General features: G+C 36.7%; 2 protein-coding genes across 7 annotated transcripts; one reads left to right on the forward strand and one right to left on the reverse strand.

The window, feature by feature from the left end:
* The first annotated feature begins 16 nt into the window (after window positions 1-16).
* Window positions 17-7,247, forward strand: LRRC39 (leucine rich repeat containing 39). 3 transcript variants are annotated; one of them, XM_015870170.3, is made up of 9 exons: window positions 17-150; window positions 1,018-1,123; window positions 2,167-2,323; window positions 2,803-2,939; window positions 3,845-3,990; window positions 4,382-4,534; window positions 5,156-5,295; window positions 5,571-5,634; window positions 6,471-7,247. In XM_015870170.3, the coding sequence occupies exons 1-8, from the start codon at window positions 26-28 to the stop codon at window positions 5,630-5,632; spliced, it is 1,026 nt and encodes a 341-aa protein (XP_015725656.1). In that variant the 5' UTR covers window positions 17-25; the 3' UTR covers window positions 5,633-5,634; window positions 6,471-7,247. The 3 variants fall into 3 exon arrangements, with proteins under 3 accessions (XP_015725656.1, XP_032302197.1, XP_085368301.1); XM_032446306.2 differs by having other exon boundaries at window positions 5,571-7,247; XM_085512175.1 differs by having other exon boundaries at window positions 5,156-7,247.
* On the reverse strand, window positions 5,280-11,379 carry TRMT13 (tRNA methyltransferase 13). 4 transcript variants are annotated; one of them, XR_014932997.1, is made up of 11 exons: window positions 11,218-11,379; window positions 11,008-11,054; window positions 10,838-10,904; window positions 10,205-10,267; window positions 10,017-10,086; window positions 9,471-9,577; window positions 8,879-9,033; window positions 8,507-8,579; window positions 7,580-7,654; window positions 6,377-6,794; window positions 5,280-6,070 (listed from the first exon to the last, which is right to left on the reverse strand). XR_014932997.1 is itself a non-coding variant. In XM_015870162.3 (11 exons), exons 1-11 carry the CDS (start codon window positions 11,368-11,370, stop codon window positions 5,893-5,895), a joined length of 1,419 nt encoding a protein of 472 aa, XP_015725648.2. In that variant the 5' UTR covers window positions 11,371-11,379; the 3' UTR covers window positions 5,280-5,892. The 4 variants fall into 4 exon arrangements, 1 of the variants encoding a protein (XP_015725648.2); XM_015870162.3 differs by having other exon boundaries at window positions 8,879-9,046; XR_014932996.1 differs by lacking the exon at window positions 8,507-8,579.
* Between the last annotated feature and the right edge of the window lie 39 nt (window positions 11,380-11,418).

Raw genomic sequence — 11,418 nt, forward strand, 5'->3', positions numbered from 1 at the left:
GATTGAACCTGAACATGTAAGAACCATGACTGAAACTGCCGTTTGTATTGGATCATTCACTGCTGTAAAGACACTTTGGGAAGTGAGAATACAGAAGATAAATGAAGAATTAAGGAAAGAAAAGGAGTTCAGAGAGAGGTCTGCGGGAAGGTAAGTAAACTGTAGGTGATAAGTGGAAAGCTAGACTCTAAGTTACACTGCAGAAGACTAGAAGTAGTCTTTCCAAACTCATCCACAGTCTAATTCTTTAATCTATACTGCAGTAGAATTCCCACTGCTTAGAATCTGGCAATACGTTCAGATCAATCAATCAGATGTGTTCTATGATTAAAATCTTAGCATATGCACTAAAACTATTAGATACAGATATTAAAATCCTCTTCTATGTGCATGCTCTGATTTGCTCTGATTTGTTTTATTCTCAGTGGAAGCATTAACAGTTGCTTGGTCTTCTCTTCTGAGTAGCCAGCAATTTCATGAAACGTGAAGAAATTTTGCATTTTTAGAACCATTCCTTATTTGTCAGATGTTTGAGATGGAATAACAAATTCAGAAGTTACAAATAAAACCAGAAAAGGAAGTTGGTTAATTATTAAAATTCTTGTTCAAGTCTCCACTGAAAACAAAGCTAAAAGAATCCCCATCTGATTGAACTTGTTTGATTGAACTTCTGTTTGGTGGAACTGAAAGCTTTCTGTCCCACCACAAAACTGGTTCAAAATGCATGAGTTTGGTCCTGTCACCTCACATGAATTTACTTTGTTTCCTGGCTGCAATGTGATGAAACTGAATAAAATTTTATTTTCCTTCTGACTGTAAAACTCAACTCTGCAGAGCTGCGTATGAATAGAATTACTATAAATTAACTTAGTCAAACAGTCAAACATTACTTTATGTTCTTATCTTCCCCCAGTTGATAACATAATTAGCAACCAGAAACAATATTGTTACTCATTCAAAGTAACTGCCTCATTGCCTATATTCATCGCTGCACCACTGACAGATTTTCTTTTATAGGTTACTGCTTGTCTGGGAGGAGAGAGCTGCTTTAGCAAAACTCAAAGAAAAAGTAATTAATGAAGATGGAAGAGCAGTTTTAAGAATAGAGGAAGAAGAATGGAAGGTATTGTGTATAGGTATTAATACTGCAGTGGTCTGAATGACTTGATGCATTTGAAGACTACTGTTTGCATTTTTACTCTCACAGCTGTACTGTTCCTAATCATGAAATGCTCATGTTTTGCTTTGCTAACCACAAATTGAGATGCACAGTTGTGAGAATGTAAAAGCAAGCTGGTTTTTTTAGTTCCAGGTATTAAGTGTTACTCTGCAAAAATGAAGTCCAAAAGACTGTCTTGCATTACAAGTAATTTTACATTGCAAAATATGGGTTTAATTAGGTACATGTTCATTTTTGTAATGCACCCAAACCACTGAAATATCTCAAGATGAAAAACCTCTTGTGTTTAGATGCACAAAAAGGTTTTTTATTGTTACTTACTTTCTGAGTGACAATGAGAAAGTTAGATTCTCAGATTCTTATTTCTAATGCATATAGAGAACTGGCTAACTGTAGAATCAACAACAGAATGGAATCTAGCAGTGAGGACAAGTTACAGAGCTGGTAGCTTTATTAATGCAGAAATGCAGGTGCCAGTTCTATGAAGAGAATCAGACGATGTTGAGTAACAGCCCTGCCAGCAATATTCTGGTGTTCAGAATAGGAAAGCTCTGTTCTTTGTTTGGAATATCTAACGTGTAAACACTGGAGTGTTTCTATCCTTCTGCTCTCAGCTGTTTGCTGTTTCCCTTAACAGAACAGGAAATGTTATTTAGATACTTGTTTAAAGGCAACAATCCAAACAGAGCAGCCTAATTCTCTGTTATAAAGCCTGAAAGTTTTCAAGCAATGACAGTAGTGCTGGTGTCTAAATTCTAAGAGAAAACAGTGTGTAGGTTAAACTGATGGTTGGGATGACCCACAGTGATAGAGTTCTTCTTTGGATGTTACAGTGTAGCTTAAGAAAAAGAAAATATCTTTTTTTTTTTTTTAATCACAGTACAAAATATTAATGAGAAAAGAAAAATCTTATCACCACTTTCTGCCTAAACCCTTATTCTTCTTTATTAAGCTGAATTTCTTTGGATTCATATTTTTTGTCTTAGACATTACCTTCCTGCTTATTGAAATTAGTCCATCTCCAAGAATGGCAGCTTCACAGAACCAGCTTGCAGAGAATTCCGCAGTTTGTTGGAAGATTTCACAATCTTGTTGTTCTTGATCTATCTCGGAATTCAATAGAAAGCATCCCTAAAGAAATTGGTGAGCTGTACTTTATTTTATATTGCTTTTCTAAGAAAATTAATGTTATACAATCATGCAATTTCTTGCATTTTATCTGCCTACCTTTACAACTGTGTAGCTAAAAAACATTACTTATATTTGGCAGTTAGAGATCTTAAGGCCACCAAATCCCTAGAGATGTTTAAAAAAAAAGTTCATAGGCACAACAGATATTAGACATAAGAGAACCTGCTTAGAAAAGTGATACTAAAAACAGGCTTCATTTTCTGAGTTCATGGCATGAGTTGTTCTTTTCATAGGTTTTTGGATTTTTTGAAGTACTCATCTAGAATTCTGTACTAGAGTCCTGAACTCCTTTAATTTAGATTTTTTATTTATATCTTATGTGAACACAGAACTCTTCTATAGCATTATTAGGATAACAGAAAAACATTAATGCTTTACTTCAAATATGATAAATATTCACGTTCATTCTTTCTCATTTGTGCTCTCTGCAGGCCAGCTGACTGGCCTCCAAGAGCTGCTTCTCAGTTACAATAGAATAAAGTCTGTTCCTAAGGAAATAAGTAATTGCATCAGTCTGGAAAGATTGGAACTGGCTGTCAACAGGAATATCTGTGATCTTCCTCCGCAGGTTTTGACTATTCTGATTTATTTACTTATTTATTTTGTGATGTATATTTTGAATTTACTCTGTGTTCTTATATTTGCTTTGCTGTTCTAATGCTATAAAATAAAATGCACGTGTAAACAGTATTCATACCACTAATCCAACTGAAGACATGTGACAAGGGCAAATATACCCGAGTAGTTGCAAGAGCTAATCATTGTCTAGATAAATGAGCATAGGGGACAGCAATACAATTTGATGCTAGTTTAGGCTGAAGATCTTCACTGTGTGATTTACCCCACTGTGGATCTGATACCTTAGCACGGATGAGTTCCCTTTTAAGGCTGAGAATACAAGTTCACGCCATTTGCCACCATATAATTAAAAGCATATTTACCTGGACTTTACCAGCAAATTGCATGGAGAAGCACCAGCTGAGTATGAAATACTAAAGACAGTCATCACAAAATATAATCACAGAAACATTTATATTGGAAAAGACCTCTAAGATCATTAAGTCCAACCTTTAATGTAGCCACTGCCAAGTCTGCCACTAAAACATGTCCCTAAGCACCACACCTACATATCCTTTAAATAGCTCCAGGTGATGTCTTTATAACTCCTTTTCTTTATATTTGGGATGTATATGCATTGCAATGATGATATTCAGCTTCTCAGCATTTAGGGTGCTCACGCTAAGTGAGATAAAGTGTAACCACCTGAACAGTTTCAAACCTACGCCCCTACCCTCCAGGTAAGTGCTGTAATTGTAGACTGAAATTCAGTTAACGTAACTCAGAAACCATTCTGTGTTTACAAACTGCAAAATGTGTTTTAATATTAAACTTTCTTTTTTTCAGTAAACGTGACTGCATCAGTGCTGTAATGGAACATCAATACAGAATTGCATTTAATCTCTTTCCTTTCAGCTAAGTGATTTAAAGAAGCTTTCACACATAGATCTGTGTATGAATCAGTTTACCACCATCCCTTCAGCTCTTCTGAACATGCCAAATCTAGAATGGTTAGATATGGGAGGAAATCAACTCCAGATGCTTCCTGATGCTATTGACAGGTAAACACAGCTCAAAGCTCACATCATAGTCTGAATTCCACTGCATTGAAATTCTAATGATTAGATCCTGTTTCAAAAGCTATTTTAATATTAACCTGATGGCTAACTTAAGATCTATCAGCTTTTGTGTATTTTTGATAAAATGGAGTAATTCATTTACTAAATAAATAAATAATACATTCACTATCACCAAGTTAAATGTTTCTTGCTAATAATTTTTTCAAGTAGCAGATTATACAGTTATTTTGGATATGGGATTTTCTTTGAGATTTTTATTATTCTTTATGCAAGTCCTTTATGTGGTTGTTAGAAATAATCAATTAAGAAAATAAATCTTACCAATAGAAATTTTCAGTATCTTGGCTGATTGAATAAATACTTACTTTTACAGAATGGAAAATCTTCATACTTTATGGCTCCAAAGGAATGAAATTAACTCTTTGCCAGAAACCATTGTTAATATGAAAAATCTTAGTACTCTTGTTCTTAGCAACAACAAACTTAAGGATATTCCTTCTTGTATGATGCACATGACAAATCTGAGGTAAGAAAAAGCAACAGAAATAGAAATGCCAGCAGATAAGTTTTAAAGCCACCCTTAAGTTGTATATCATAGAGTGGTGCTAAGTGGAAAAGGTGTGTCCACAATTGTACAGCATAATTACACAGATTCACATTTGAGAATCTGGTCAAGAAAGCTTTGAGAAGCACAATCCATTTAAGAGTGTAAGCTATGATAGTTACACCCCCAAAGGTTAAGGAGACTCACACATTTTTGCACATCACGGGACAAGTAAGCTTGTACAAGCTTTAATTTGTAAAGGGAGGACTGTAGGCTTTATCTACACAGTCTCAGTTGTTCCTAGGTAATGGTAGCTACTGTTGGGTGTAATGGTTTGGGGGATAAGGATTCAGAGGTGATGTTCTCCTAAAGTAGGGAAATGTCTGTTATATGGGGTTTATTTGGCTTCTTTCCTACAGCTGTTAGAATATTCTGGGCACACTGTAGTTTTGCCCTAAGGCAAGCATCATAAATGGTCAAGCCATGGTATACGTGGAAAAGATTATGGAAGTGGACTATGAACAGAGGGAGATAAACCTTAATTTAATTTCAAAAGCTCTCTCTGGCCAAGACGAATCATAACCTTTTCCACTGACCTGGCAGATTTGTCAACTTCAGAGACAACCCATTGGAATTAGAGATAACACTCCCTCCTTGTGAGAATACAGAAGAAGAGGAACAACAGGAAATGTTCGGCATCGAATTCATGCACATGTATATCCAGGAGTCACTGAAGAAAACAGGTACGGTTTTTTATTTGTTAATTTCAGTCCCAGAATTAAGCAACAAAGGGAAGGCTAAACTGGATAAAAGAAAACTAGAGCATTGTATACAAATGACACATGGAAAGCCCGGATTAATATTTTCCAAAGACTGCAAGAAGACTTTTACTGAGGATGGGGTACGGTTACCAGAAGCTGGCACTTAAATAATTTAGGAGGAAACACAAAGCTATTCTGAGTGTCTAACTGGAAACAAATTATGTTAATTTCTCTTACTTTAACCCACTGTCTTTCAGGACATGCAGAAAGCTGCACTTCTGATGCCCCTATCTTAACTGCTAATGATGAAAGAACTTAACTGTGAGTAGAAACTATCTATCAAAAGATACTTCTTCCTAACAATATGGCTTGCAATTATTTGCAATTCTTAGGGATATCATTTTTCTAGTAAGGAGAATTGTTTTGCGTATTTTTAATTTCCATTCAAACTAAGAAACATAAAATCTTTTCTTGGGATAAGGAAAGACTAAAACAGGTTTTCTGTAAGCACTGAATCTGCTTTTAGTACAATCCAGATAGACTTTATAGTTTTTCTGCCAGTTCCAAATCTGTATCTTGTCACGTAGTTGTCTCTGGGACAGCTGTCAACAGGACATTCTCCAAGGACACAGAGGAATCTGTATAGTACTGTAGTGCAGCCTTGTATCCTCGATGTTGTAAATATCTGATCCGTCCGTGATCAATCAGAAATTTACAGAGGGAACCAATCTCCTTCCGCTCTTCAACAGTAAGGAGCCTAGTTCCACAAGGAGGGGAAAAAAAGACAAACAGAATGTGTTAGGAGAGTAATTTTGTTAATTAACATTAGCAGTTGAGCTTAGAAAGACTACAAAAATCAGTCTAATTTCACTTCAAATCAGGCAAGCACATATATTTATGCTCTCAAAAATTCTATTTTTAAATTAAAATGTTTCTATTAAATAAGTAATTATATTGCTTCTGTAAAATGAGTTATTTTGAAGACCTAAACAAATTCCATGTTCCAATATACATAATTCTGATTTTTGCAAGAGTTTGCATGCTAGAAAAAAAAATCCTGTACCCTTGTAGAGCGTCAGAAGCAGTCTCTGTTTTACTGTATGCTTGGTCATGCTCTTCAGTGTTGGTTGTGTCGTCTTCACTTTCTTCATCTGTAGAGGCTTTGGTTATGGTTCCTCTCATGCCACAAGTGGCCCAGCTACTCATCCTCTGAAAATAATGAAATTCTACTGGTCCAAGTCCTACTGATCTGAAGAACTCTCTGCCTACATAATGTGTCCAGTCACATTTGTGATGGCAGCACAGCGCAATAACAATTCCAGCTACGGGCTTAAAGTCTTCTTTGTTCCTTTCATTATCATCATCATTTGAACTGTAGGAAGCCCCTTCTGCCTCATTCTTAGTACGCTTTGGTGCAGGCTCTTCATTTTCTTCATTACAGCAAGTTGCATAACTTTCTACCAAACATCTCAAAGCAAGATCTGGGAAAAAAAAAAAACAACAACAACAAAAAAAGAGAGACTGAAAATAAGAGCAATGTACACCTTGCTTTTACTTACATAGGCTGTATTGCTGCTGGGTTGGTGCTTCCCTAAAAGAACAAAAGTGTGCACCACAAGCCTAAAAGCAACATCTTTGAGGATGGCTAAATGAGAAGCATACTGTGAAAACATGAAAACCTTATATGTTAAATGAATATTATGAGTCCTGTACAGCTACTAAGTTCTTATTCTCTTCAGTCTTTCTTCTACCCCAATCAAGCTGAAATATTTTGTTTTCTAGACTGGCATACTGTAAGAGGATCTCCTCCCTTATACAGCATGCAAACATTTGCTCTAAAAGTTTCACATCCAGGATACAATCTATTTAATATATATGCTTCTTAATGTCCAAATGTTTATGCCTCTTAATAATACATATACTTCTTAACTGTATGACTGTGTCGTCTTTGTAACAATACCCACATAAGATTCATACATGAGAGGTCTTTCTCAACTTAGTTAAAAACTGTAATAGTTGAAAATTATCAGGAGAGAAAAAAAGTTATTGTTGTTCGCTTGGGATGTGTATTCAGACAGAGCCAATATGAATTTAGAAAGAAAAATGTTAGGCTAGAGATGGTGGTGTAATAAAAAAAAAACAACAACAAAAAACTCTCAACCGCTGACAAATACACAGCCCATGCCACACACTGTCCTTTGGTCTACTCTGTAATAAACCAGAAAGATTCTCTTGTTGTCCTGTGGCTAACACATAGAACACGTACCTGTGGCAGCACCACACAAATGTTTCCCAATTCCTACCACTGGTAGTTTTTTCTTCTCTAAAATGGGTACCTTGTCTGAAAAACAAACAAAACAAAATACACAACAACTTGTATTATGATAATGTTATTTCAGCACATTTAACAAATATATGTTTACCAGTACTAAAAATACAGTGGTTTGTACACAGAATTATAAGCTACTGAAAAGATAATATTTTTTAAATGACAAGCAGCAGATGCTGTGTCTGAGAAGCATATGGTTAGGTTATTCCTAAACAACTCAGCCCTGACAAAAAGCAAAGAATATATTTTAATGCTGTTAGAAATACTCTTTTCATCCTAAGCAGCAATAATTTACAGCAGTAAAATGATTACCTGAGAGAACTCAAAAATTATCTGCAGCTGAGGGATTAGCTCCAGTTAAACAATTAATTAAATACTTTGCCTTTTAATAAGATGCGGTATTAGAAATACAGGATTTTGCATTTAAGCTAAGCTAAATGTATCCATTTAACCATTCCAGCCTGTCCATACTGTGAAATGTAAGCGTGACATCAGTGCAGCTCCTGAAGACAGCTGATCCTACATACTCTGTAGTACTGATTTGAGTATCACATCAGTGATACACACAACTTATTTCTTTCTGCACGCATAAAACTAAGTCGTGTATAAACATGCAACTTCTAAAAAGCAACAACAATGTATCACTTATTTTGGTGTGCTGCATAAAAAGCAGAAATTTCAAATTCTTGATTAATAATTAAAATTGTTACTTTTTATATATACAGGCACCATCGATGTGTCCCAAGTAACCACCAAGAACCAGATACACATAAGTGTGCCACATACAAACTGACTTGATATCCAGTATTCCATTCTAAAATTAAGCCTCTGTTTCAGAGGTATTAAGGTCAAGAAATAACTTACTTAAACATAAATGCTGAATATCAACTTGAAGCCTTTCAAATATAGAATCTCTCCTTTTATGTTTTCCATCCACCTATGTAAATAAAACAGGGTAATTAAATAGCATTGTCTGCTAATAGTTACAGTTTTGCTGCAGCTCTTAGTGAGCAGCTTTGGTGACCTTTGAAGTTAATTTCCAACATTAAGACACCAGGATTTTTTTCTACTAAGTGTCCTGTTGGCAAAGCAAGGAACACATACAGTCACACTAACACAACTTTTAATGGTTCAAAGACATTACATTATTTTGGAAGATGAAAAGCAAATGCGAACAGCTTTGATGACAACAGTTTAAAAATGATACTCTGCTAATATGACAATATCCTCCTTTACCTTGAATCTTGTCGTTGCCCTTTCCACAAGCAAAAACTGAATATTTTCAACATCTTGTAAGGCAATATCAACCCAGTGAGACAGCTTTCCTCGCCCAGCTCCAAACTCAACAAAGCATCTTCCTGGACCAAGCAAATGTAATTTTTCCATGTTACCTAAAATAGAAGCCTACAAATATCAAAAGATTATTCATGAACCACGCAAATATACGATGATGCCACCAAACTGCAGAAAACTTTTTCAAGCCTTCCTTCCTTGACAGATTAGGAAAGAGGTTCTGTGTGCACATGGAAAAGAATTATGATTTCTGGCTAATTAGCATTACCCTTCCTCAGAACTTCACTCAGTAACTTCAATTTATTCTGAGTCAATATAAAATAAAGAAATGAAAGCTCAGAAGAACCACATGTTCTTCAGGAGCCTAATAAACCTATTACTAATACTCAGCAAAACAGCTATTCTTATGTTAGTATTTGAAAAGCACAGAATTATAAAGCATCAGATTTCCGCTGTATAAAGTATCTAACACTATGCACATGCAGTCATTACAACAGTTACACCTTTTTAAAGGCATCCATAGCAGTAATCATACCTGTTGTTTCAAGTGTTTGAAAGCAGAGTCCCCATTCTTTGGGTCATTTAAGGCTTCCTGTAAAGCCTGGTGAGAGAGTACTTGTTCTTTAAGGTCAAATTCCAGCCCTGCATACAAATACAAAACTTTTCAGTATAAGTTTCAAGTGTTTCTGTTTTTGCAACACTTATGTTACAAAACTCCTGCTCAGATGCAAGCTCAAATTATTGCACAAACCAAATAGCCTTTTGGAGCTTAAGTCTATCATCATAACTTTGTAACAGAAATATATATATTTTTTATCCATAGTGGTATTTGAGCAGAAAACAAATAAAAAAGCACAGAAGGGAAGGTAGCCGTATGAAGAAAAGATCAGTGTTTTATCATTCCTTCAATGTAGTTTATTCTGCTGAGTGAAATTTAGCTATTAGAGGATTGCCTACATCTTAATTACTTCAGATTTGTCCAGTATCAAGTTCATCTCATCTTTTAACGAATATTTAACAGCAAAAATAACATGGAAACAATTATTCAAAATGTATTATTTTTAGTATTAGGTGGACTCACCATGAGTGGCTTTCTTCAGCTTGACAATTAAGTTCTCTAGCTCTTCTTTGGGTAGGGAAGACAGAGTAACCTTTTTAAGGAAAAAAACACAAAGGCAAGACGTTTTATTTTTGCCAGTTCTTCAGCCATACCATAGATGGCAGATCGTTATGTAGTGCAAGAGCTTGAGAGCAAATAAACATACTCACCTGATCTGCTGGTATTTCCGCTACATCTTTTACACCTGCATTAATATCTTGAACAAAGTAGACCTTTGAAAAGCAAAAGAAAACCAATCTGAGTCTATTCATTACTCTGAAGCAAAAAAGCCAAGTTCTTCAGTGCCTTCAGCATAATGTGCACAGCAACAGGATCCACTGCAAAAGAAGAGATTCCAAAGGGGAAAAAAACACAACTCTTTTCCTGAAGTCCAATCCTGATTCCCCAGCAGAAGTTACTGCTCTAGCACATCTTTACAAGATCAAACACCTCACTAAGGATTGGGCCGTTCATGCTTTCTAGACTGTTAACAATGACAGCTTTACAACCGCAGCAGTTATCATGTTGTCTTGGAACAGCTGCTGCAACATACATCGTATCCTATTCATTCTTTCAGCACTGCCTGCATTTGTCAGCCAAGCTTTCCATGACTCACTAACCTGCACGAAGCTGGCAGAACTGGGTTAGGAGAGGCCAGAAGCAAGGACACATCTACCGCTCCCTTTTAGCTTTAAATGAGTGTTTTGGTGGTACTGCAAGAGACCACTCCCAAAGAACATCTCCGAGAAAAACCCATTCCACATATGAACCAAAAAGGGCTGCACAGCTGAGCTGACACTCACCGGCTTCGGCTTCTCTCTGGAATTACATTTCTTTAAATGTTTTTGTAGTTGGTCCTCATACACAGTGCTGAAATCCAAAGAGAAAGGAAAAGCAAGTTACGCCAGTTATTGTGAGATCCCTGATGCAAAACACATACATACATTTTAAAAAGCATTTTGCGTGTACTTACTGTTTCGGATCAAGAGGGCACGGGATTCTTTTCCTGTCATTTTCTTTCTGATTAAAAAGAAAGTTTTGGACAACACGTCAGCGTTCACCCAGTGCTGCTGTTGTACAACAGCTGATGAGGAACCAATAGTTCAGAAGGTCAGGGACACAGGGCACGAACCGGCTACATCCAAACCCAACCCATAGGACCCGGCTCCTGCTGCCCCGGTACCTCGTGCTGTCCGTGCTCCCCGCAGAATCGCCTCCCTGGAGCCGGCACCATCTTGCAGAATCGCCTCTTCCTTTGCACGAAGAAGGCGCAGCGCTCCGCCATCGGGCCCGTTCCGGATCCCGTCCCGCCGCCCGCCGCCTCCTGCGCCGCCATTTCCTTCCCGCCTCACCCCGCGCGCCGGGCGCCATCTTGAGGCTCCTC

The sequence above is a fragment of the Coturnix japonica genome, chromosome 11, assembly GCF_054131305.1.
Source record: "Coturnix japonica strain WE chromosome 11, WE-NBRP24, whole genome shotgun sequence".
Taxonomy (NCBI): Eukaryota; Metazoa; Chordata; class Aves; order Galliformes; family Phasianidae; genus Coturnix; species Coturnix japonica.

Excerpts from the sequence above, each read along its gene's own strand:
- LRRC39 (XM_085512175.1), top strand. The coding sequence starts at position 26 with ATGACTGAAACTGCCGTTTGTATTGGATCATTCACTGCTGTAAAGACA. Across the intron at positions 1,124-2,166 it reads TAGAGGAAGAAGAATGGAAG|ACATTACCTTCCTGCTTATT; the intron begins GTATTGTGTATA and ends TTTTTGTCTTAG. Across the intron at positions 4,535-5,155 it reads ATGCACATGACAAATCTGAG|ATTTGTCAACTTCAGAGACA; the intron begins GTAAGAAAAAGC and ends CTGACCTGGCAG.
- TRMT13 (XM_015870162.3), bottom strand. The coding sequence starts at position 11,370 with ATGGCGGCGCAGGAGGCGGCGGGCGGCGGGACGGGATCCGGAACGGGC. Across the intron at positions 10,905-11,007 it reads TGCCCTCTTGATCCGAAACA|CACTGTGTATGAGGACCAAC; the intron begins GTAAGTACACGC and ends TTTGGATTTCAG. Across the intron at positions 6,795-7,579 it reads TTTGTGTGGTGCTGCCACAG|ATCTTGCTTTGAGATGTTTG; the intron begins GTACGTGTTCTA and ends TTTTTTTCCCAG.